At 37.5% G+C, this 27595-nt stretch overlaps 1 protein-coding gene across 5 annotated transcripts; it reads right to left on the bottom strand.

Annotated features, from left to right (window-relative positions):
• LOC112189352 lies at window positions 1–26105 on the bottom strand. Of its 5 annotated transcripts, XM_040513514.1 has the most exons (10): window positions 25647–26103; window positions 25448–25502; window positions 25033–25364; window positions 13981–14466; window positions 12692–12841; window positions 7483–7551; window positions 1607–1654; window positions 1061–1488; window positions 654–855; window positions 1–507 (listed from the first exon to the last, which is right to left on the bottom strand). In XM_040513514.1, exons 2-10 carry the CDS (start codon window positions 25489–25491, stop codon window positions 245–247), a joined length of 2022 nt encoding a protein of 673 aa, XP_040369448.1. In that variant the 5' UTR covers window positions 25492–25502; window positions 25647–26103; the 3' UTR covers window positions 1–244. The 5 variants fall into 5 exon arrangements, with proteins under 5 accessions (XP_040369448.1, XP_040369446.1, XP_040369455.1 ...); XM_040513512.1 differs by lacking the exon at window positions 25448–25502 and having other exon boundaries at window positions 25647–26104; XM_040513521.1 differs by lacking the exons at window positions 1607–1654; window positions 25448–25502 and having other exon boundaries at window positions 1061–1416; window positions 25647–26105.
• Between the last annotated feature and the right edge of the window lie 1490 nt (window positions 26106–27595).

A 27595-nucleotide genomic window follows, 5' to 3' on the forward strand; every position in this document is an offset into this window, starting at 1 on the left:
TTGTTGGTCTATAAATATTAGAAAATATTCTTAAAACTGAAGAACTTTATACATGGCGAGCTATCATTGGGCTTACACCGAAGATCATCTGAATTAATACATGGGGAAAAGGTACAAATGAATAGAAAAAGCTATGTTTTTTTTATTATTCGATTAACTGAAAGGAACAAATGACACAAGTGCAAAGCTTTTAATAGGATACAGAACCAAAGCCTTCCTCATCATAGCGTTAGGAGTCAGGAGTTTAGTACCGAAACTTGAATTTCCTATCAAATATTCCACGACCAAACGTAAAAATGAACATTTGGACAAACAGGGGAAACAACATCCACACAGATAAGGTAACCGGAATACTTGCAAGAAGCATGATGGGAACACTCATCCATGTATTTTCATTGAACATGATGAGAATGGCAGAACAAAAGGCAATCATCATGGTGTTGATAGAATAGAGAAGGCTGGCTAGGCCAATTGTCATCTTTGTAGGCAAAGATTTGAGGAAGTCGTCTTCGGCATAACGAGATGTCACGATTCCCCAGAATGTCAATAGTGACGTCGTGGAAAAAAAAATGAAAGAGCATCTGAAATGATAAAAACAGAAAATAACTTCTTGTCTAAAAACATAGGAAGTCCTGTATTTTGATTATTCCCACCTGGAACTGTGATTGCCGCAGCGAACACGATTGTAATAACCAGAGCACCCAGTACAGTACAAGAGTTTGCTGTGTCCTTCATCCACTTTTCTCCCTCCTTCATCAATTCCTTGTGGTTCTTAGTAAACAGTTCACGTGGTGTCATATGATCTGTAAAATTTTTTAACTCACGGGCCTTCCTTGGCAGAATACTTTCCACCTCCTGTATGTCATTATGAAAAAGTTATAAGATCCATTTCTACAACTACCACTCCTATTTGATGAAAAAGAATTAGAAAAAAAAAACGCGTACAACAGGGGAGTATGTCAATAATGTGATAAAGAAGTATTCATTGATTTCATGGACATGTACAACATCCAGGGAGAGGTAGTCATAATTTCATAATTTTAGAATGAGAAATTCTAACCTTGAACCATTGTAGCTCCCTCTGCATTTGCAAAGCTGCCCCCGGTATATCGTTAAGCCGTTTTAAAGGAGACACCATCGCAGCCATATGCAGCAAATTATTGTTATATTTATCTACAAGATTTGGCAATGCATGTCTCATAGAGAGTCCATATATGAGGCTATAGACTGATTCTTGGCGACATTTAATTGCAAGATGAAACAGGGTCCTTTTCTCTTCATCAGTGCTCCACATGAGTTCTGGATTCGCTTTACATATAGCAGTAATAAACTCAACGTTCCCTTGGTCGACAGCTTGGAAGATTGCTTCATATACCAAGGCGTCTTGCATTTGTTTAGCATCTAAATCTTTGATCACTTTGGCCGTGTGATGGAGAAAGTCAAGGGAACGAACATGGATCAGCTTCATTTCATATATCATTTTGGTTCCTATGTTGACATTGAAATCAAAAAAGGAAAAAGAAAAAGAAAAAAAGAAACGACCTCATAAGGTAAATAGGTAGACTAATGTAACTTTGAAATACAATATGAAATCGAATCAGCTTACCAGATAATACTAGGAAACACATAACCAGTCTTTCAAATAAATGTACACCTGGCATCGCGAAACCAAATTGGTGATGTGAGTTAGAGAGTACCTTTATTTTTTTTCTTTCTTTTTGAAGCTATTACAATCTTTAGCAAAGACGAGCGGAAAGAAAGCATGAGCAGAATGAGGATAATATTCCCATTCATCCCTCCATCACTTATCCACTCATAATATTATTAATTAAAAATAACGCCAAAATAATTAATGTTGACGTTAAATTTGACTTTTGTTTTTCTTTTTAATATTAAGACAGGTATCATGACATGAGTCTATTGGTCAGTGGTGAATGAAGAGGTTCACCTAGTGAATAAGGCTAAAGCGCCTACAGGACAATTATATCTCTATTATTGTGAAAGTCTGAAAGATATATTTTGGCATTGTTGTTAAAAAAATAGCCGTTTAATTCAAATTAAGTCAACTTTTCTCTTATTTATAATCACTAATCTCATACAAGTGCGATGCAATGTACGTGTAATTATTATTTTTTTGTACATGCGCACTCAGTCCTTAATATGGAAGCGGAGGCATGTAGAGCTGGTTTTCTCTTTGGGATTCATCAAGGTTGGTCTGACATAGATATTGAAATCGACTGTGTCAGTCTAATTGCTGCTCTCAATAGTAAGGAGAAAAATTTCTTTGAGGTAAGTTGAGTTTTAGATGATTGTAAGGATTATCTTAGTGCTTTTCAGTCAGTTAGAATTCGACACATTTATCGTGAAGCAAATGGTGTAGCGGATAGGTTAGCTCACCTTGCTAGTTGGGGTGCACTTGATGAGGTTTGGTTAGATGAGACACCTGCTATTATTCAGGATGTTTTCTACGAGGATTATTGTAGTTGTTTCTCTGTAGCACGGGGTTCAGGTTTTATGTCCCCCCGTTGCAAAATCCTAATATTAATATAATAAATGGAACCGGGTGTGGGGTTGAGCCTCACAACTAGACAGGGTTCCAAATCCCTTTTCAAACAAAAAAAAATGTACGTGTAATTATTAAAAAGTGGAGAAAGTGAAACTTTTCTTCTCATTCACTTTCTCAATTTTATATTTTTTTATTTTACCATAATAATCCTTTTAAATAATTTCATTATGAGTTTTTTTTTTATTCCAAACGGTATTGTAGGCATTTCAAAATTTGGTAAAGCATTTAACACCAAACTTTAACTTCCCTTTATAGTAGAGATAATGACATCGTAGTCAATCAAATTTTTGACCCCATCTCATCCTTCCAAATTGTTTTTAACACCCAGCAAAGTCTTTACACCGAGCAAAACTTTAAAATCTCTAACTGCACCCACCAAGTTTTTCAATTGTACCCTTTTCAAGCAAAATCCAAATACTCAGCAAAAACTACTTTGTTCCTCTGAGATGAAGAATACCAACCCCCACATCCCTTTTTTTTTTTTTTTTTAATAGGATTTGATATTATTAGAAATCAAACCATGAAAACAGGCCAGAGTTTAAGAAAACTTATATAAGCAAATCCAGAAATAGACCGGATAACCTATCTAAATCACACCTAAACTCATTATAGTCTAAATGGTCGCTCAATAAACAGCAAGCCAACAAACTATGTAAGAATAACCTTGCTTTCTAAGGCAAAATCAATCATCTAGTCTAATCTGCTAACACTTAAGTGTGGTACATATATCAACTAAAAACATCTTAGAGAAGCATATAGAAATCACTCCCACTTCAGAAGATTTGAAGTTCAGAATGTTTTGAATTTTAATACCTTAAGCAAGCGCCTTCTCTTTCCCCTTAGGGTTCGAGCTAGTGCTTGTCTCAGGCTCATCAGTAGCCAATAACAACCACAGCATCAGGTTGGTCTTCTTGCTCTTAGCCATTTCTGGTTCTCCATCTTTCTTTGCATTTTTTTCCTTTCCCTACTGTTCCATATGGCAGCTTATTCACACTGCCAATAGGGTGTCCTCTCTTCCTCTCAAGCTGTTCATTGTTGTTGGAAGGTCCATGCAGCAATCCCATAGTCACTGCATCCAAATTTTTCTTTTCAATAGCAAGACTCAAACGTAATTTCTTTGGAGAGATTGTTACCTCATCAGTTTCCCTAGGTCGTCGTTGTCCTATAATTGGATCCTCATTGAGCCTTGTTCGTTTAATTCCCTAATTTTCACCTGTCTTCGATGGCGACGCACGGCTACCACATATTGAGGGAGAAGAGCTTCCGATATGCTATCTGGTATCTTGGCCTTGAAAATCAAAGTCTGATTGTTAACCACAACTCTTTTAACATTAGGGTTTTGATCTGCATGACCCCGTATCACCGTCAGGGCCATGGGTTGTGCCACCACCCCCACCGGTGCATTACTGTCTTCAACCAATTCCTGCCCTGAGCAAGGAAGGCCAATGTGGGTAACTAGACCACAATTTCCGCAACGACCAAACAGTTTATCGTATCAAAATTGCACCATGAACTGGACTTCAACTCCTACCCAGAAACGACAATGAAATAGTAGAGGCTTCACATAGTCGATCTCGACTCTGATGCGCAGGACCCAGGTCCGAAATGCCAGTCGATCGAATTCCTTGAACTCGCTCAGCCTGCTTCCGATGATGCGCTCAGACCAGAATGCTGATGGCACTCCTTGCAGCGTCATCCAATAGGACGATTTCTTCAAGGGTACTTCCACCGCCAAGCTGACACCATCATATGGTGCAAGGGCTATTGGAGCTCTATTATAGCCCCACGGTCCTTCTTTCCAAACCCTATCCACATCAGATGGGTCTGTATATGAACAAGACCCTGTCATCTTCTCAGATCTCTTCATCACTCAATCTGCCGTTGATCTGCCATGCAGACCGAAACGTTCCGAGGAAAGAACGACGCAAATATTCCAGCGCCGTGAGCAGTTTCCCAACTATGAAAGCTTCGAGTTGTCTCAACCCTTTGGACGAACGCAGGTCCACTGGTTTCTTCCCATCAGCCAAGGCTAAGGTGGAGGCCAGGCGGGTTGCCATTGCATCAATCGTTGCCATTGACATGAGAGAGGAGGCTACGCAATCAAAACCCTAACCCTAGGTTATAAAGAAAGAGGTATTGCGACTAGGTTTTTCCCCCCATATCCCTAATACGCAACACCCAAATCTAGCTATTTGTAAATACTGACCTTCTTACTACCGATTTGTGGATTTGGTAGTACGAATTAATACCCAGTCCCATACTCGATAATTTCTCCATCTTATGTGTTGTTGTCAACACTACCTCCTTCCCTCTCTTGCTCCCATGGAATTTGAAGGTATCTCTCTCTTATTGGTTTAAATTTCCTTCCAAGAGTTGTTTTGTTAGTTTAATTTCTTAATTTAGGGTTTAAATTTCTGGTTCATTGATTAATAGATTAATATTTATTTTCTTTTGATTCATGGGTATTGTTTTGTTTAACTTTTGATATTGTTTTCTTTTGGTTAATGGGATTAAGCTTTCATTTATAGGATCCGTAGATGAACCACTACAACTTGCACGCCCATCATCAATCTTAATTTGGATTGATCTCATACTTTTTCCACAAAGCAGATTCTTATGGAGTCTAATTTTTTTGGCATCTTAATTATTGCTAGTTAATTAGGAGGAGGAGGAGCATAGTTTTTGGAAGTATCTAAGTTCAAAGCATGAATGGATGTTAGATTGATATTGGCCGCAGATTAATGAAAATCTGGAATGTTTCAGGACCTGATTTTGATGGGGTTTTAAAAGAATAGGAAAAAGAGAAAAAGTTAATACATACCCTAACTTTAGGTATTGTTTAGGAGTTTTGTCCATTTACACTAACTCTAGAGATTTTCCCCCTCTTACACTACTCGTTTATTTTATTTTTCCCACTTGCCCATAATGAATCTTATAAGTTGTTCACTAATACCCAACTAAGTTATTTATTTTCGGGACTATTTTGCCCTCACCCATTTATCACATATAGAGAGAAGTTATAAGAGACTTCTCCAAAGGTTGCACGTTGCGAGACTCCGGTTACTGGTTGCGAAACTCATTCAAAAACATCACCGGAGGTCCCCAAATAGGTTGTCAGAGGTCTCATAGGTTGCCGGAGACTTTTATTGTCTCTTAATAAACTTTTATTGCCCCTCAATAAATATTTATTGCCCTCAAATAAAAACATTTTATTGGGAAATAAAACTTTGGTTAAGGAAAAAGATGAGAAGATTACATCAATTCAAAACTTTTATTAGGAAAATAAATGTTGGGAAATGTTTTATTGCCCTCAATAAATATATCACTTTGGTCACTCAACTTTAACTCTATTAATCAATTTAGTCACTTATTAATTTTTTCATTAAAAAAAAATTTATTTGTCACAATATTAATGATATTTTCGTCCAACTAATTGTGAAAAATTGATAAATATGTATTAGAATGATTGGGAGAAGTGATGAAAGTGAGATAAAATACCCTTGAGTGACTAAAGTGATTGACAGTGTAATAGTTGGGTGACCAAACTGATATATTTGAAACTTGAGTGACCAAAGTATCGAATGAGTCATAATTGAATGACCATATTTATGGAATTCTCCCATTCGTTAATTATGTATAGGATAGAATCATAATTGCGAAAGGTATTTTTTGGTACCTACGAATTTTTTTACCCCAAATGGTATCTGAAGTAATGTGCCGTTATCACGTATAGTACCTGCCATTAACTTTTTTATTAAATTCACTTACGTTGCATGTAATTTATGGATAAAAACTCAAAATGGTATCCAAACTATTGCAAAATGTATTTTTTTGTACCTATAATTTTTTTTACCCCTCAAATAGTACCTCACGTATTGCGCATTTCCTAAATATAATACTTTCTTTAGCTTTCTAATTAAAGTGGCTTACTAAATATGTTTTGGGTTTTATGTGTCTATGATCAATATGTATCATATGTTATGTAGCTTAGGTTTATGATCAATACATACTGGATTAGTATGATCATCTGTTTGGAGTTTTCATCTTAAATTTGTGACCAATATGTATTTGGGGCCGTCGTGGTCACATGACCATCTTTCCTAGCCTCGTGTTGTACCAGAGATGGTGCAGCTCCTTGTTAGAAGTATGGAAGATATATTTAGGCCGAATGGCCTGAATGGTGTTATAAGTAGCAGATAAAGGCTTTGGTCTGTATTGTTTCAACATAGTTGTATAACTTTTTCTGATGAATGAATTTTATATTATGATAAAAAAAATAAAAAAAAATAAAAAGTAGTAAAGGTGCAATACGTGAGGTACTATTTGGTGTAAAAAAAATATAGGAACAAAAAAAATACATTTTGTAATAGTTCGGGTACCATTTGGAGTTTTAATCCAAAAGTACATGCCACATATGCGATCTTAACGGAAAAGTTAATAGCAGGTACTATATTTGGTAACGTCGCAAAACTTCTGGTACCATTTGGGGAAAAAAAAATCATAGGTACCAAAAAGGCCTTTTGCAATAGTTCAAATATCGTTTAGATTTTTTGCCCTTAGATTTTTATATTAGATATCATTAGTTATTATAGCTCTTGCTGATGTTCATACTTCACTTTTCAACCATTGTAGTTGTTCTTACATCTAATATTCCTTCTTCTTTTTTTTAAATAATACATGACGATATGTTAGTATTTTGTCATATTCTTTTCATTGGTAAAATTTGTTAAGGACATTCAAGTGTTCTCTAAATAAAAGACAGAATAATGATATCATTATTTAGCTATAATAACATAACTAATTTGGTGAAAATTACGAGTTCAAATCTTAATGAAATCAAGAAATGGCAGGGTGGAGACAAAAAGAAGAATTTAAAAAAATAATAAAAAGACAATAAGTTTTCTGTGTTTCCTTACCTTGTCCATGATCTGGAACTGATCCCATATGCATATGTATATTTAGGTCATGCGGCTGTATAGGTATAGCTGTGTACAAAGAATAACGTAATTTCAATCAATACATGGAACTGTATATACGGAATTTAGTTTTGCCCACCAAAGGGATGGTAGAGAACAAGCGGATTTCAAACGCATGTATTAAATTTAAAATATGAAATTACAGCAATTTTTCACTTATCCATTAAAATCCATGAATACTCTTAATCTTAGGTAAGCATAAAGGACCGTGGAGATATGATTTATACAAGTTAGAGACCAACTAGAGACACAAGAATAGAGGGAGAGAAATTGGAGACCAACTGCATGGAAACTTAGATGAAGTGACAAAGGACTGTGGATTAGTTACATCCTTAAAAATTGTTTGGTGTCATTCACTCATTACTAAACATGAAAGATGACATTTTGAATGCTAAAATTAGTATCTCTTTTAATAATAACATTTCATCTATATTAGAGGTCAATATAATTCTAAAAAAAAAAAATTATTAGAGGCCAATATAAAATTTTATTGAGGTTTAGAAAAAAATTGAGAGTGTTTTAAGGAATTGAAATTGGGAGAGAATAAGCTATATCTTTCATTGATAATAGAGGTTTCTTTATATAGACCATAGAGGATTACAACCATAGAATCTGAGTCTTACAAATAAACTAAATTGTATAATGATTAGGATATCTCCGAAAATATTTGTAAGACTAACCCTGTTACAACTCAGACAAGTAACTAGAGTTTGGGGCAGACACACAAGTCAAATATACTTGAACAGAGAGTTAATTAATGTTTTTGTCAGGGTCAATTTTTTTTTTATATTGATTTTATTGAGGGTAAACGGTTTATAGAGGCTAGAGTTGTTACAAAAAGTCAGTAATGGTGCTTATGAGGGTCAATAATGCATTTGGTTGTTTTTTGTAGGGTCAGTAAAACTTTTGGTTGTTTGATTAAGAATCAGTAATAAATCTGATTGTTTTATTGAGGGTTAATAATAAATTTGATTGTGTAATCGAGGTTCAATTACTAACAATTTCAAAAAATTTCATGTGCAGAAGGGGATACTTTAAGACAGCAACAAGGAAAAACAAAAAAATTGAAAAGTGAATAAAAATACGAAGAAGAAGACTTAGAATCTATAATTGAAGTTTTAAAGACAAAAGGGAGAAATCAAAAGAGGACAAAAAAGAATAAAGAAGAATAAACAAAAGAAGAAATAGTCTTCATGTTGAAGGAAATCTAATTTGTGTGTGCCTGAACCAAACATGATTTATTTATTTTTTTTTTTTTGAATAAAGGGCTGGGTGCAACTGTCCTCAAGCCTTGATTAATGAAACTGCTTAATACAGGGGGGGGGACATTGAGCCTAAATCCCTGATTACAATAACCATTTAGAGTATATCCTGAAATGATATCATGAATCTCTACATAGTACATGTATTCAAATAAGCACCAACTAGCAAAAAGTGCTCTACTAGCTACTCTATTTGCTTTGACATGACGGTGACATAACGAAAAGATAACTCGATATGTTACCCGATTACAACGTAGTATAATTACCAATTGCACAGCTTTCCTACTAGGTTGCTAGGTTGCCGCCGGAGGATAAATCCGACGACACTTAGCTTCACCCTGCCACTAGGCGGCAACGACCATTTGATGAAGCAAGGAACTCATCGCCTACCTAAAGCAGACAAGGCACTTTGAGTGCATACACAAGCATCTAACCTGACTCCTATAAAATAGATGCAAGGATTTATTACCTACCAAAAGCGCAACAGCAGTAACCAACAAACAAAGTTAACAATAAAATAAAACATAAAACCAAGTTAGCCCAAAAGATGAGCCCTAGCCCAAGCCTCAACACAGGAAACAAGGGAATTGCATGCTGCCAGCCAAGCCTGGCCCAATCCATTGTCGGATGCCACCGGTAGGTCACCACATGTGCCACCTCGCCAGAAATGTCGGACTGCCACCATCATGGCGGCATCACCCTCACGCCGTGGATATGCGCTGGCCGTATCAAAAAGTCTCGTCCCTGGATCAGATCCAAGAGTTCTGATCCAGATCAGAACTAACCAAACAGAGAGATGACGCGTCGCCACAAGCACTCCACCACCCAGCAGCCTCCGAAGTCGCACCACTGAGCCCCTCCACTGACGAGAGTCAAGAGGAACAGACCAAATCCCAGCAGCCACCGTGATTTCACCTTGCCCCACCCTAAAACCACCACCAAAGACCCCTCGATACGGACGGAGATCGAGGAATTTACCGCACTCCAGACTCACATGAGGTCGACAAGTCCTGTCCGACGACGGCGAAAGGGCACACCGCCGGACAGGGATGAAAACCGGACTATGCTCTCAGACGGCTTTTTCTTCTTCTTCTGCTATTGCATTTCCTACACAGATTTAGTTGACTGGCAACATGATTTACTTCTTATAGTTGTAATAGGGTAGAAACTTCTAGATCTCATAATACCTTGCATTCCAAGATATTGTAAATGTAATCCTCTATAAAGAGGCCTCCCGAATTATTTTTCCTTAAACACTTCTTGCTTCTTCTTTTTTCTTTTTTTCTTCTTTGGTTTAAACTGTCATCCTACTTTTTGTTTAAATTCATCCTTCTATATTTGATATTTTTGTACTTTAGATTCTCTCATCTATCTTTAGTTTATTGGCTTTATCAAATATCCAAAATCTATTAATTCTAAAGTTTGACTACATAAACACGACATAGAGTAGTTAAAAAAACTACCGCAGCAGCCGCTCTGACGTGAACCAGAAACCCTAATCCAAAATCGGTGATCCCTGTGCTGATCAGCCTACCTTCCCATCAAACCTCGACATGTCTGATATTGAAGAAGTCACTGCCAGGCTGCCAGCTTTGCCGCTCCATGGCGCTTGCAGGAGATGAAGTCCTCGACATCTCACGCACAACTAGTGTGACAACTCGTCGTCCTTCATAATCCTACCTACTGGCTCGCCCCCTGACACCAAAATCGTTTGTGCTGCAAGATCTCACGCGTAAATTCCTCCGTGTGTGGGTTCTGGATGGAAAATTTAGGGTTCAGGAAAGGCCCTAAAAGAATTTCATGTTCGCATTTCATCTCAGGCGAGATCAAAACCGTGTACTTTGGGGAGGGCCTTGGTACTTCAACCGTGCACCTTTGATTATTCAGGACTACAATGGCTTGGCTCTGATTCACACCATCAATATGGCATCGCTCTTCTTCTGGGTGCGCGTCAGTAACATACCTCCTGCAGTGGAAGAGCAAGAAACCATCAAAGTGGTAGCCACCGTTGCTGGTAGCTATCTTTGATATGGATGAGAAGTTTTTGAACACGAAAGGAACCATCGGAGTAAGGGTTGCTCATGCCCTAGACAAGCTTTTCATCCTGAAAAAGACTCTAAAACTGGCACCAGGTATTGTCGAAGAAATAGATTTCTTTTTCAAAAACTTGGTGGGATTATGTAAGAATTGTAATATGGTATTCCATAAGGATGGGAAATGCAAAGCTACTCCACACTCGACCATGAAGCAGGGTGTGTTGTAAAAACAAAACAGGCTGGAGCTTCCAAATCCTTTCAGGAACATGATCAGTGGGGGCTATGCAACAGGAGGTTTCGTTTTTCAAGGGGATCGAACCATTCCTTCAATCCCTCGTACTATCAAGGCTGCGGAAACCAGTGGTCTTCAGAAAAGAAGCTGTGAGAACCTAGGAGGATAAGGGAGGTTCGCGAGCCTTGGTACCGATTGATACAAATATTGAAATAGAGAACATTGGGGAGATGACACACTCTGTAGGTATTGGGGCAAACCAAGTACTGAATGTGGTGACTGTTACTGACCAGAAGCATAATGAAGTGATTGAGTCTGAACCTGAGAAAATAGAGAAGGTGGTCATTGTTATCCCTTCTGTGAAGAGTGAAACTGTGATGTAGGAAATCACAGAGGATACTGAACATCAGCTAGGGAAAGGAAATCACAGATAATGCTACTCGAGTGGACAAGAGGCGAAGGCCTGCATCTCCCCATGTGTCTCCTAAAAAAAAAAAGAAAGCCGAAAGTACTGGACTGCTTGTAAGTCAGATGGATGATGATGTCCCCATTAAAAAGATGAAAATGCCGATTAGGTTTACAGCCAAAGCCCTTGGGCTAAAGGAAGCCCCGTGAGGACTAGTAGTCTCAAAATAGACTCCTTTGCAATCAAGTGGTAGTGTTTCAAAGAAGAAACTAGGGCATCCACTTGGTTCGAGGAACAAAAATCCTCCAAAGATATTAAAGGTCCTGGCTGAAGATCGATGTTCTGAAAGTTCTCTATTCGGGTAGCCCTCCTAGCCCTAACCCAAAGGGCAAGAAGAAAATCTAATGGTAGTTTCTTGTTTCTAGCCTATAGAATAATTGTTGCTTCTACACATCTAAGTTAAAAGTTTTCTGGTGTAACACAATTGAACGCATTGGCACGGGGAATTTTTGTCAGCTATTATTTGTAGTTAGAATTATGTTTGCTCTGCTAGACTTCTCAATAAAGGAGTGGAATTGTTTTCAAGTATACTGACACCTATCACCCCAGGTGGGAACTATGTATGGTGCCATTCTGGCCTGTGTTTGCTTTGAATGAAATTGTTTCTATGTTTCACAAAAAAAAAATTCTAAAGTTTGACTGCCACAACGAGAGAGAGAAGAGAGAGTTCAGTTGTGTATTCTAGCTAGACCACCTCTATTTTGCCAACATCAAATAATGATGATGATGATGAATAATAATAATTTTTTTCTTCATCTTTTAAAGATCAAAGGGTTTCACTCCTGTCCTCATGGTGACTCGAACCCATGACTTCGTACATAGGTAGTGGATGCTCTAACCACTGAGCTAACACCACTTCGTAATAATACTACGAGTTTAGTATATATACTTATTATAATATGTATACATAATATGACTATAATAATAAACAAGTTCTTAGTAAGTTTTGTCTAGCTTTTGGTAAACGGAGTCACGCCTAAGGTAAAGCATTTTTAGAGTTAGTATTGAAATATTACCATAAATTTCGTTCTAAGATGCATCTTGTACAATGGAGTAGATTTTTCTTTCGGAAACTAAATGCCATGTAACATCAACATCTTATGTGCATGAGATGAGTTTTTATGAGATGATGTCAAAAAGAATCCATACTAACCGTCATAGATCCATCGCTGGAAAACTGAGAGTCTCGATCCTCTCGAAATTGCAAAAGGCACACTGGACCATGCCTTCAAAGGAGATTCCCCGAAGTGGTTTATAGCAACAGCTAGCTTTGGGTGATGGTTAAGTAAATCCCATGCAATATCTAATAGTTAAAAGCAATCAACTAAGTAATTCTTGAGTTTAAATTTTCATAAACCCGAAATTACTCATACTAGTGTAAATTATTGTTCATATATAAAAAGGCAAAAAAAAAAAAAAGGAGGGTTCCGATGATAATTAAGAAATACTGAAATAAGAAAGAATAAAAAAGATAATAACAAACAAAATGTAATCAGAAACATGGTATTAACCAACTATTGGCAGCAAACTTTGAACTTTGACTGCTCCCCAGTCTTGATGGGCTCGAACACATGACCTCCTCTCAAATATGAGGTCACTGTTTTACTACTTCACCAAACACACATAGCCCGAATTTTATAATTTATTGGTAAAATAATAATAATAATAATAATAATAATAATAATAATTTATAACATAGTTGCAGTTTGGGGAACAAAACATAATCTATCTAAACAAAAAATTATCCAAAACGCAGATAAAGAAATAATAATAATAATAATAATAATAATAATAATAATAATAATAATAATAGTAATAATAATAATAATAATAATAATCTATTACTATATTTAAAAGAAGAGAGCGTGCTCACTATCACCGATTTTTTTTACTTTTATACCCAAAAAATTAATTAATTTTATATATTTTTTTAATTGTGAGGATAAAAAGTCAAAACATAAATAAACAATCAGTAAAAAATTATATTATTTCAAAAACCAACTACCCACTTCTACACGGGTAACCATCCATTTCTCCACACCCATAGCATGTGAGCAGTTTCTAGTAATAATAATTTATACTATATCTAAGAGAAAATGTTTGTCAACTATAACATAGTGGTCAATGCACCTTTTTTTTTTTTTTTTTTTTTAAAGAGGATTAAAGGATTTCACTCCTGCCTCCATGGTGACTCAAACCCATTACTTAGTACGTAGGTAGTGCACCTTATTAATAATATACTTTGAAAACTAAATTGATCATAAACGTTAAAAAAAAATTAATAAAATAAGTCAAATATCACAAAAACTGAAAACAGAAAAATAAAAACTAGCTTGACCACCCATATTCTCAAAATAACCAGGATAATAGTTGATTTGCATATAAAAACTTAAAAGAAATCTCTTACTAGAACCGCCATGTGTGTATGTGAGAAACTCTTACCAAATTTTCTATTATAAATACAATGGCAAACAAGAGCAGCACCATTGCGTTCCCACAATAGAGCCTCCGCAGGAGTTACAGAATAGAGATAGGTTGCCAAGTCCCAATGCCCTTTATTAGAAGCGAGGACAACTGGAAGCATATTATAAGCATCACCAATGGCAACTACATTGTTGTTCTTGCTAACCAAGCATCTGGCCATTTCGATGATTCCAACATCCGCAACAGAAGCAAGGGCTGTTTTACCATCATTGGCTTTTATTTCCAAGTCCTCCGATCGCATCAGTTGCACCACTGCCTCAACAATTTGTACGTCACAAGTATCCACTGCAATGTGAAGAGCTGTCTTACCTGAATATGGAGTTCTTGCAGTTAATGCGTTGGGATTGTTGGTAAGAAACTCAGTTGCAATACTCCAATCACCACTCCTCACAGCATCGAAGAAAGGTACATACACACTGAAGTCTTCTGTGTTGCTTTCATATTCTGTAATTCATAATTGCGAAGATTATAACCTTAACATACATAGCTTAGATGTCACGCATTATTCGATTTCTGTTAGACATAATCGTGCATGCATGTATAACTGACAGCCTGACAACAATCCTCTAGTACTACCTCAAATATTAATCTCAGTGGTTAGAATTTTTTTTTTTTTTTTTTTTATCGGGTTAGTTGTTAGTAACTCACACACCCATGCAGTGATATTCCAGCGCCAGGACACCTGCACCGACATTGCGGCGAAAGCCAGGCAAAGCCAGACAAATCCATTGCACCACAGACGCACGAACCCAAAGGGTCCCTCAAATCTGCTGGCCACGGGATGGAGCTGGGATTCAAACGCTAGACCTGAGAGTTCCAGACTAGGCCATTCGACCAACACACCACACCACGTGGTTTCAGTGGTTAGAATTGAAGACCTCAAGATTGATAGTCATATCCTCTTATCACACGCTAATTAATTCTAATTATCCACCACATTTAAATTTTTGTTTCCTTTCTTCAAAGTCAAGTACTGAGAGGTACGGTACCATGGTAAAACAAATGACATGTACTTGAAGAATCCCCCTGCCCCGCCCCGGCGTGACCAAAAAAAAAAATTTCGCCCCTCCCCGCCGCGAAAAAAGAAGAAGAAAAAAGTTTCAAAAATGATTTTCCAAAATAATTTCTAAAACTAAAAACGAGATTGCATTTTCTAAATTTGAAAATGATTCAATAGTGTTGTGAAAAAAAATATTTTTCATATTCTCTAAACTAAAAGAAGTAAAAAGCGAAAACATCAAATAGTTATTTTCAGACAATTTCTCTGAATGAAAATTGAAAATATTTTGTATTCTTATTTTCCACATGTTGAGAAATAGGTCGCCGAACGCATTCTCACCCTATCTTATTTTCTAAAATGAAAATACAAGCATAAAAATGTTACCAAACATCACCTAAATATGCAGCAGTTATTTTTTGGTGGCTTATAAATTCCAGTGAATTTCTCTTCTTCTTTTTTAACAAAAAATTAATATGTAATGTTAGTAACTAGTTAGTTTGGTGGAATGAGTCTTTCCTTTCTAAAGAGTATGAAAACCTATATGATAGACTGACTTATGCTGTCTGGACAATTGCACTGGGCTTTGGACACGGACAATCCGAACTCAACCTGACTCTTTGATTAAGATGAACAACTAAATTATTTTATTTCTTTATAAACAAGTTCAACTATATAACAACTAAATTATAACCTAGAATTTCTCCCTAGGGTAGAGAGGCGTCCGATCCCTTTAAGATTAGTGGTATGATGGCTGAGGCTATGGCATTGCTATTAGCGGTGGTGATTGCGCTAAAGGAAGAGGCTGTGGTGGAATTTGGGGAAGCAGGAGCAGCGGCAGTGGCCGACTCGTTCTATTTGGTTGGAAGGATGGTAGTTCGAAAGAGGAGGATGATATCAGGCGACCATCACAAAATTAGAAGGTTCCAGTTCTGTTTCCGAGTGAAGGAGGAAAGAAAAAAGCATGCTACACGATGGCTCTTAGCACTTCAAGAGTAAGATATGCTATTGTTGGCTGAATATGGCGATATAGGGGATCCGGAGATGGTTCCTTAATTTGTACGCCCTGGAGGCTTGGGTGGTGGTATGCCATCTTTCGCCAAGGCTTAGAACAGAGGCGTCGCTGGTGCTGATCGAAACATCTATGAGACGGTTCCTCCGGGCAGAACAATATGTGTTGCAGTATACGTAGCGTACAAGAGCAACATTTTCGAGTTTAGTTGGATGTCCGCGGGCATTTGTGGGCATTTAGCTTTACAGTGATGTGCTCATATTTTCCTATATTTCTGTACGTTTTTATGTTTAATTCTCCTTATTTATGATTCATTTACATCTTTTAGTGTTTTTGTAGGTTTGTTCCATAGAAAGAAGAAAAGAAGCCAAAATGAGCTAAGTAGGATTGAAAGGCGCGCAATGTGCAATATGAGACTGGGAATTTGCCTGTGCAGAAAATCCAACTTCTCCGAATATTACTGGGAGTCATCCAAATTGAATCAAACAATGAGCCTACGATGTCTACTTTCTGTAAAATTTTACGGATCTCGATTTCAATATTTCTAGAGAAAGTTATGATTGTTTGAGTGAAGATAGGTCAGACAGGAATCCGGCTTGGGTATTTGCACATACTCTGGAGAAATCAACTTTTGCGGCACAAGATCATCAATCCTAATATTTCAAGGAAGTTAATTTAGATGAGGATTCAATGAGGAACTTATTCCTACTTTTACAGAAGATATTTCAAGGTTTTTCCATTCCAAATGAAGAAATGAATCTGAATCCAAGCTAGCCTTACAAGGAAACTTGAAGCCAGAGATGAGTAGAAATCTTCCCTATGTACAGGAGAACAAATTTCACATGAATGGACGTCTCTGGAGCATAAGGTAGACGCCTAAGGAGCAGAGACGACTCATCCATCTTTCCCTTCTTTTCCCTTTCCATTCTTTTTATGTTTTTGCTATAAACTTAGTTATATTTTGCTAAACCTTTTTCTAGGGTTAGGATGATGCCTTATCATAATTGTTTATATCCTTTGATGTTTTATTGATGGATTTATAGTTTCTTTATGAAATGCTTAATCACTATTTGAATTGATGCTTTATGTTTAAGTACTTTGATTGATCACCTTAGAGCTTTTCATTTAGTAATTGGAAGACAAATTTGAAGCAGATATGCAATATAATTTGATTAGCTTTTTGTGATTAAGTGTAGTAAATTACATTATTACTTGAGAAAGAATAACGGTTTGCTTGATTCTCTTATTTTCTAGAACATAATGAATCCTTGCATGTTAAATTTATACCTGAGAAGGATAGACTGCATAGCTAAGGTATAAGATCTTTACCCGAGAGCGAGGGCATCATATACTTAAGGAAAACTATGGTCTATAGTACTTGAGAAGGACTTAGATACAGGAATTATCATCTAGAGAAACAAAAAAAATCTATTAATTGCATTGAAACATAAATAGCATTATTAGTGGTTGATTTTGAAACCCTAGGTTCCATCATCTTTTTCTTTTAACTTATATTTTGTTTGTTTGTTTCTTCCTTTAATTTTCACATTTATTTGTTTATTTGAAAATCCAAAAACCATATCTTCTTTTTCTTGATTGTTCATTGTGTTTCTGTGATTTTGTGTTTGAATGAATTGAATTAGGTTTTAAATTGATTATCAATCCTCAATTGGAACGACCTCATACTTGCACACTATACTAACGATGATTCATGTGCTTGCGAGTTTTAATTAAAATTTCACAACACACAGCGACAGTGGCGATGGAGGTGGATTTGCATTATGAGAAGGCGAAAGAGTGGTGTTGAGGATGTGACTACCTTATTACCAAGAAGAGCTGCGGTGCAGTGGCAGTTGGGCTGTTTGGGGTGGTAGACAACATTTATCATTATTTTTACCTTCTTTTCGAAATTTTAGGGGCTCCAAAAAGTTATTGACAAAACTTCCTTCACTTGTACTGGACATTAAAACAAGTCTGTGGACACGTGACACGCTAAAATTAGACTTCATTTGAGTAAGGTATGGTCTATGAAAGTCAAATTTCTATATCGGAGTTTTTCAAAGACTTTTACATGGGCAAGATCGACATTTCCCGTGATTTCTATGAATAGGGGAAACCCTAGCCTTTAAGGGGAGCCCTCTCTCTCTCTCTCTCTATCACCCTCAGATCATATAAATATAGAGACTTGACCCGATCTTTAACTTGACCCGTTTTCGAAACCCAACCTTTCCTTTGCTGTTCTGCCACCTCTGGCCTCACATGTCCATCCTTCATCGATTTGCAGCTTATAGCGAGATTAATGCCGAGAAACAAGTTCGGACCTGTTCAACTTGACCCAGCCAGAATTTCCTCCTCTGGCCACCTCAAGTCGTGCCACCAACCACGTTTGGAAGCCCTCTCTGTTGTGGTTCAAGCCCAGCTAGCTATTGACACCGATTTATTTGAAACGAGGAAGGAGAATCGACAATTTGAAGTTTCGGATTCCCGAAATTTTCGATGTAGACTTTAGATTCTATACTCAAATTTGAGCTTTGTTGTAGTTAATTAGAAAAATGGTTGGGCTCATTGTTATCATTTTATTGGCATAGGTATCAACCCTCGATTTAAGGTTAAGAGAGTGGCGCGTGGGGGGATGTGTCGGCTCTCCTGTCTTTCTGTTTTAACTTGTTTTGAATATCTTAGCGTACGAACATGTGGGTATAACTTGGTAGGCATACGTTGAACCTTGGAATTGGTAGGAATTTTTGAAGTTTCAAGAATTCAAGTATAAAATTATGACAATCCAACTATTGGTTCATTGATATTTCTCATTAGGTTGTTATAATTATTGAGTTTACCAAACCCTTGAAGTTTGAGCCAATTCTAATATAAGCTCAGAAGATTCGGTATTTATGACAAATTTGAATAGGTGAATACTCTTTTGTTAAATATGTGATGTGTCAGTTTTGAGTTATATTACGATTTACGATTTCTAATGGATATTCTAGATTGAATTTCAAGTAAAATTTGAGATATATTAGATATGTGATGTGCCTAGGATTATATTCCTCCTTTTTGAGATAAAGAGATTTATTTATGGGGAGTTGATTATTTAGACTTATGGGTGAATGTCATTAAGGAGTTTAACTATAGTATCAATGCATGTATGCCTTACCTGGTCGGCAGTAATCTTCCAAGTAATATTCTAGTTGGAAGTACTCTTCAGATCATAGTCCAATCGGTAGTACCCCCCAGACGGCATGAGATGGTTAGTCGGTAGTACCCACTAGCCATCACCTTCTAATAATTTGGCCAGTAGTACCTCTAATGCGTTATCTAATCGGCAATACCCTCCAGATTACATAAAATAACTAGTCGGTAGTACCCTCGAGTCATCGCCCATTTTGTATGAGTTGATAGTAGAATATAGGTATTCCACCTACATTGAGAAGCTGCATACTGTGATCCATCAATTCCAGCATCTTTTTCGTGGTTACCTAGTGAGTACAACATGTGAGTTTGAGTACAACATGTGAGTTAATCCTAGTGAGCGCTACTGGTGAGATGATTCTAATAGTCGCTTGGTGAGTGATGTAGTCACTTGGTGAGTAGTCTCTTGGTGAGAGCTATATTGAAGTGCTAGTCATGTAATTTATATTATTGATTTCCAGTTTAAAACAGATTATCTTGGTTAGCATTATTGAGTTGTATCGTAATATGACAATTGAGATCTAAGATGTGATCCATTAGTTTTTTAGGTGGAAGCTAGTTATTTTGAATGGGAGCAAGTAGGCTCTAGAAATTGAGGTTAGATTTATGTTACTAGAAGTGATTAGTTTGCTTTACAGGTTTGGTAGTCTATTTTTAGGAGAAGTTCTGCCAAATTTTCGGTAGAATTTCATCTAAGGTAAGCTCCACATAGCCACTTCTGATTTTAGAGTGAAATTCCAGGCAAGTCCTCCACCCATATTTTCCTCATGGAATCTAGAAGAATTCAAACCTCCCATAGTAATCTAGGCTTGGTCAATCACTATACTGCTCATTCTCTTCAAATCATCCCACAAAGCCTTCCTCAAATTAACTTCACTAGAACTATAACAAAAGGCGGACACGCTGAAATTGTCTTTCTGATTGATGAATCAAAACACATGGATAATCTAATCACTCCTATATATAGAGCTCTCTTTAGGATCAACAGATCCAATCAATCAAAATTCTGCCTAACAATGCATGGTCATAATTTTCAATATCAAAAACCTCCCAATCCCAACAAAACTTTTGGGGGTAAAAGCCCTAGTTTGGTTGAGACTGTGGGCCGATTTTGGAGCTGTTGAAGACGATGCCGAGTTGGAATTATGCAACTTCCTCTGTGCCGACTGTGGTACTGGAGTGGTGCTATGGCAACTGAGGTGGAGCAATTAAGTGGCGTCAAACGTTCTGTTGGTTTAGCTCAAGCACGATTCGGGAAGAAATCTAAGCTGATGGTTAACTCGTCTGCCTCAGCTTGTTTGGATTTTGAAGAAAACTTTGGACTGCCCAATCACAATGGAGTGGTGAAAATTTCTCCATTGAAGAACAAACGAGGTAGGCCTAAAGGATCCAAGAACTAGAAGGGTCCCGTGTGAAGTGCTCGAGAGTGGCCCGTAAATTGAATGTTGATGGTGCTACTATTATGGCTGCTGTGCTAGAGAAGGGTGAGGCCTCAACTTTGAGGGGTGCCAGTGGGACTACATTGTAAGTCATTGAGGCGGAGACTACTGAGGCAAGTATAGTCCTCACTTATTGCAAATGGCCCCGGTTTTGGCTTAGGATTGAGATATGCCGCCAAGAATACCCAGGATGTCTTTGCCCTTGATTTTCGAGGATGTTTTAGGGCAATTTTTGACGGCATTTTATGGTCTATAAAAGAGTTGAATTACTTCAGTTCTGACTTTTATGACAATCCCACTGGGATGAGTTATTACGTGTAATTTCGTTAATCAATGTAATGAGTTGACATGTTTCTAAAAAAAAAAAAAAAAAAAAAAAACTGTAACTGCTAGTCTCATACTTGTACAATGCTTGAGTGGTTGATGAAGACCCTTCAACTGTCACACACTTTTTATTTTTATTTTTTGTTTTTATTTATTTTTTGATTTTTTTTTAATCAACCAGTCAATTCTCAATCAACTCAAGCTAGAATGACACAAATACATACATTCCCTTACTAACTCTATGAGCAAGTCTAGGATGTGGCATGCTAGCACCATTCATTAGACAAACCAGTGTTCACTTATTAAAAGTAAGCATCTGAACTACGAAAAGAAAACAAAGTTTATAGGCTAAGTCCACAAAATCAAAAAAGATAAATTCTCTCTTTGCCCATCGACCTAGGGCTAGGACGCTTTGTAAGATATGCCATCCCAATCCTCCTGGATCCCAAATTGGAAATTCAAGAAGACCCGAGCCTATCAGTATGGTCGAAACCAGGGCCCATATTCGAACAACTTCCTTGGAAACACAAAACATAATTGGTTTGGGCACCCAAACATCCCAAATTCGAAATCCAAGAAGACTCGAGCCCATCAGTATGGTCAAAACTTGGGTCCATATTAGAACAACTTCCTTGGAAATACAAGACATAATTAATTTGGGCACCCAGACCTCAGCACCGCATTTTGGAGTACAGAGCATTGTGTCGTCGCCATCGCCATCGCAATCGCGAAGCCCGTCGCCACCATTCTCCAGGCATAGAAAACTTGCCCCTTCCATGATCAGACCACCTTCATCTCTATCACTTGCATTTACTTCGATCTAATCCTCGCTAGAAATTCCAACCCCTTGACGGCTTAAAGCCTTCCTCTACTTGGTTAGACTCAACTCGGATCTTGAGAATTATCTATCCTCTTTAGAGTCCATTGGAGAGTCGCAGCACCCATCGCCTCTTGCAGACATTGGAGGCTGAATCTCATTAGCGATTTCAACGCTCCCAACACGGAGCTCAGCTTTATCACAGACCCGTTATGACGCACGTCCTCTGCTCCGGGAAGCACAATGTCGACATCATTTGAAGAACGATGCACAACGAAACCATATGGACAACGCACAATCTTTCCCTTGCTAGGCAAAGAGCCGTCAAATAGCGAAACTATTGGCGAAAGACGCGATTGGAATCCTATGCAGCGGCTAGGGTTGTGAGGAAACATTTTTACATACTAATGCCTTTACTTAAATAATTATTTAGATAATGAAGAGTTTTTCTATTGGAACCACCTATGCTTTTTACACCTCCTATCGAATTTTCAAATACTAAAGCTACTCACTAAACCTCACTCAAGTTCCTTAAATAACCTCACTCATATAATTTGCAAACAAACTATTATCTTTAAAATAGAAAAAAAAAGTTTAGCCATTTCAATAGTTTAATTACTTTATCAATTTTATTTACATGTCCATTCCTTAATCAACCAACATGAATCTCTTATCCAATAAAAAAATAATAAAAAAAAAAAACACAAGGTATTGGATTTCAAAGATTAATTTCTAATCAACATGATTTTTTTTTTTTGGGTCCTTGACCCAAAGTACTAAATGAGCAAAAAATATCTCACTTACCCAAGCAATAGATTTTTGTTCCCACCTATACAATTTAAACAGAAAATGACCATTTTACCCTCAACCCAATTAATGAATTACAGCCACTGCCACTCCCCCCCCCCCCCCCCCCGGGACGTTGGCTTTTTCTCTCTCTCTCTCTCTCTCCTTTCACGTCGCTCGAATCTTCATCGACGGTTCTTACCGACGGTCATATTCCTCCACCGCTTCCCAGAGCTCTGGTACTCATGGAGGCACCAAATCAAAGCCCTGGCTGGCCTCGCTAGGCTACTGAGCCGTTAGGTCGAACCCCTGCGTCTTCAGCGACACTAACATGCTAGCAGACCCGTCGAGCCACACTTGCCTTCACGTGGTAGGAGATCAATCTAGAAGTGATTGTAAGAGAAAGCGATGGAATCGGAGCAGTTGATATCGATGGGGAGTGGTTCCCGAAATTTGCAAATACAATCAGAGCAGTTCAACATCTACAAAATAGATGAAATGGGTCTCAGTGCTCGACTGGGGTTTGGGGGCAAATGAAAAAACTGGACTACATAGGTGATGAAAAGGCTTCCTGATGGCGATCGGGGTGCGCGATCTTAATCAACCAAAGCCGCAAAGTTCAATTTTGTGAGCAATTTCTTAATCTGCAGATTACAAAGCTTATACTGGAGAATCTTGGATGGATTCTGATTCTTCAATTTTTTGTTCGATTTGCTCTATCACTGGATAATCGAACTGGTATTGACAGTTGATCACCTATCTTTCTCTCTTGCTCTCGCTTTTTTTTTTTTGGTGTCTGAAGCATTTTTTGGTTTCAACATTGATCTTTTTTTGTCTGAGATTGATGACATCTTCATGCTCTCCTTTTTTTTTTTTGGAATAAAATGAGGGCAAAAGCGTAGAAGGAAAAAAGAAAAAATAAGTTTTATTGGGGAGGCAATAAAGGTCTCCCCTTGGGGTAACAAATGTTTTGAATTGATGTATCTGTTCATTTTTTCCCTTATTCAAAGTTTTAGTTATCTAATTTTAGGCAGATTAATTCTCATTCGGGCAATCAAAAGGTCTATTAGGGGGCAATAAAGGTTTATTGGAGGTGCAATAAACCTCTCCGATCCATATGAGATCTCCGACAACCTCTTTGGGGATTTCTAGCGAGATTTCATAAATTTATATTGTCCCCCAATAGACCTCTATTGGGGGGCAACAGAGGTTTATTGTGGGGCAATAGAGGTCTATTTGGGGGCAATAAACTTTTCCGGTGACCTATGAGATTTCCGACAACCTCTTTGGGGACCTCTGACTAAGTTTTTAGAGAAGTACGGCGGACGGCGGCCAGTGACGAAATCCAACGATCATTTGTCAGAATCCGGCGATCGTTGGCCGGAATCCGGCTGCAGGTGACCAAAGTCCGGTGGCTGGTGACTGGACTCCGAGGAAGTCTCCTATGGCTTCTCTCTCTTCCATTCTCTATCTCCTCTCTCTCTCTCTCTCTATGTAACAAAGGGGTGAGGGTAAAATAGTCTAAAAATTAAAAAATAAAAACTTAATTCTTATTAGAGTCTTTATGGGTAAGTGGGATAAATTAATAACCATAGAATTAGGGTAAATAGACAAAAACCCTTTTTTTCCCCCTCTTTTGGATGTACAAAACGCTCTGCTTTATAGATAGATAGATAGATTAGATTTTAATGGAATATCTACGTTTCATAATTTCATATGAAGAAATAATTAGATTGGTGTTACATTCTTTTACTTCTAATTAAAGCAAGCATATAACTTACGTGCAGGTTCGTTGACATACTGTATAAATGCAGGGTCAGTCACTAAATATATTTCAAAGGATGCTATGCAAAGAAATCAATTTAGGTAATTTTTAATTTAGGTAGATTAAAAAAAAAAATCAACAATATTATTGTTTGTCGTAATTTATTCACGTATATGACAACAAGTTTGTTGTCAACATAAGACCTTTTTTTTATATATTTTTTTACTTTTTTTTGTAATCTTAATTTTATTATAAATAATGAGTTTACCTACGATCATGTTACAAGTTTGTCAACATTTTACAAACACAACAACAAAATTATTGTTAATATCATAACTTTGGTTCAATTAAATGTAAATAGTGTAAAACAAATATGATAATTTGGTCTAATATTTCGACTTACGAACTAGTTGCTATATATTTTTAATTGTAATTTACTAATTATTTAATTACGTTTCTATACATACTCAAAAATGGAAAAAAAAAAAGTATATAACTATAGTTATATTAGCTGCAAAATAGATGTACGATGATACACTTTATATTTTTTTTAATACTTATGAAATAAATTGCTTAAAAATAAAAAAGAAACATGAAACCCAAATATTGACAACCCAAGTCTATTAAAATATCAGGTGAAGTAAAAATAAAATAAGAGTAAGAGTAAGAGTAAGAAAATACCCGGAAGGTTGACTAGTCGTGGCTTGAACTTTGCTGCCAAAGCATCCCAGGCAACTTTGGCCGTTCTGGTGTTCCTAATAAAAGAGAAAGTGTCTGACCCGCAAGAAATCTGAATTGCAAGCAAAGCCTTCGCATTTTTCTTCCTCCAAATCTTATATTCCCTTTCATCATTGGCAGGTTCGTTGCTCGCTTCCACTACATCCCATAAATCTTCAGCCAACAAATAGGTTTCGACTCGAAGACTCCAATCCTCGTAGTTGAATCTATTGAGAACTTCGGGAACAAATGCACAAGGAGATACTGTTCCTGGACTTCCTGCCGCCGTGCTCAATCTGTCAATTAACCAGATCTCATTAAGCTTAAGGACTGATCATATAACGGGAACATAAGCAAACAACAATATATACTAACTCACATATTGAAGTGGCCTGCAGTGATATCTTCAGAAAGCTTAAGCATTGTAAAGAACACTACGCCAATGTGCACAATATCAAATAATGCAATGACTTAATGGAGATCTCTAGCAAATTTATAGTACGATAGTGATAACATAGAATCCATAGATCTACAAGCTTGAATCTTAAGCAAGACGAAGAAAGAAAAGATGAACTTACAGAGAGAAAAGCTCTAGAAATATCCTCAGAGTTTTTGTATTAATCAGAACGTAGAACATTATTACAAGCCACTCCTATTTATAGGCACAAGCAAAGTCAAGCCAACTAACTTTCCTAACCAGTAAAAACAAATTACAGGCTGTAATGAGCTGTAAAGTGAGCTGAACAATGAGCAAGGATATCTACGTCAGCTCAGGTCAATTTCAGCAAACCAGCATCCAAAGTTTGGCTAGGAAAATAGCACGGCTAGGTTCAGTTAACAGATAGTTGATCAAGCTTCTGATATATATAGGAAAAGAAATGTTATAACACCCGGAAATTATGGAAAGACTTCTGATCAAAAGATTAATTGAAGAAAGATTTCTGACCAGAAAATAGTTTAAAGAAAGACTTGGCATTATAATAAGAAAAACTTTGGCTTACATAACTAATCAGCAATTAAAGAATACGGAGGTGGCTGGAATATTGCGGGAGTGGTGGCACCGAGGACGGCAGGGAGTGATTTTTGTATTTTCATTGCGCTAAACGATGAAGATAGTCAACACAATAAATTGATTTTAACTCCATGTCACGTGCGAAACTGTCGGCCGCTCCCAAATTGTATGGAAATGTGATGGAGCACACAATGAAAAGGAAAGGAAATTGAAATGCAGAAAGTAGCTATTTCCATCATTCATTCTTATCTGTCTCAAATATAGGGGTGGGCATAAATGACTGAAAGCCCGAAAGACTGGAAGGAACCGATCCGGACCGACCGGTTCGGGTCGGGTTTTTGAGGGAAAATAAGTGATTTCGGGTCGGTTCGGTCCCTATACTAAGTATGCCGGTTCGGTCCCGGTTCTTAACTTGCGTGACTGCTTGGCCGGTTCGGTCCCTGTACTCAATGTGCCGGTCCGGTCCCAATTCATGACTTGCGGTGACTGCGTGGACCGAAAAAACCGAGCTTGTATACGTGTCTTTCAATTATTGGTTAGTTTCGAAGTCCATTGTGTTATTATGGACATGACCCCATGTGATTAGTAAGTAAACCTAAACTCTAAATTTCTAAAATCCCAAATCGTTTTTCCTTAGTTCCTACTCGGCTACTCTCTGGCTCTCTGCGACTACGACTCTGCCTCTCAGCTCTCTGGGTCTTCGGTCTTCCACTCTTCCTCACCTCTGCAGCTCTGCCTCTCAGCTCTCACAATCGGTCTGCGTCTCTGCCTCCCAGGTACACCAAGGTGGTCTTGATTGGCGACTCCGGCGTCGACAAGTCCAATCTCATCTCCAGGTTCACCAAGAACGAGTTCAACCGCGAGTCCAAGTCCACCATTGTTGTCGAGTTCGCTGGCCAAATCGGTCATCAAGGCCCAGATTTGGGACACTGCTGGCCAAGAAAGGTACTACTGCTTCTTCTTCTCTTCTCTTCGATTCTTTTATGTTTTGGTGGATTTCTGGTTTTGGAGTGGATTTTGGCGCAGAAATGAGTTTGATTTGTGGGATTTGGTGAGTTTCAGGGGCAGATTTGTGGGTTTGTTGAGCTCAGATTTGGTTCATTATGGTTTCTAATTTTCTATTTGCTTGTTATCTTTGAAATTGGTGTGATTAGGAAGAGTTGGGGTTATCTCTTGAAAGAAGAATAGTCGGTGGGTTTTAGATCTTGGATGGCTCTCTGTGGTTGAAATCTCGATATCTATGTATAGATATTGATTTATTGTCTATGGCAGTCTTTGGTGTTGCTGTTGAATTGCAGGTCAGCTTTGTAGTTTGTACTGTGTACTGTGTTTGAAGTCTTGGTGTTGAATTGCAGGTCAGCTTTCTGGGACTCCCCTTTGGGTGCCTTCCCAAAGCTACAGGTCTGCAAAACATACACACAACAGAGCAAGAGGCAATGTCACAGGTCTGAGCCTCGTTATATACTTATATGAACTTTATAGTTATGTTATAATTTCTTCTTCTGCAATAATTTG

The sequence above is a fragment of the Rosa chinensis genome, chromosome 1 (genome assembly GCF_002994745.2).
Source record: "Rosa chinensis cultivar Old Blush chromosome 1, RchiOBHm-V2, whole genome shotgun sequence".
Taxonomy (NCBI): Eukaryota; Viridiplantae; Streptophyta; class Magnoliopsida; order Rosales; family Rosaceae; genus Rosa; species Rosa chinensis.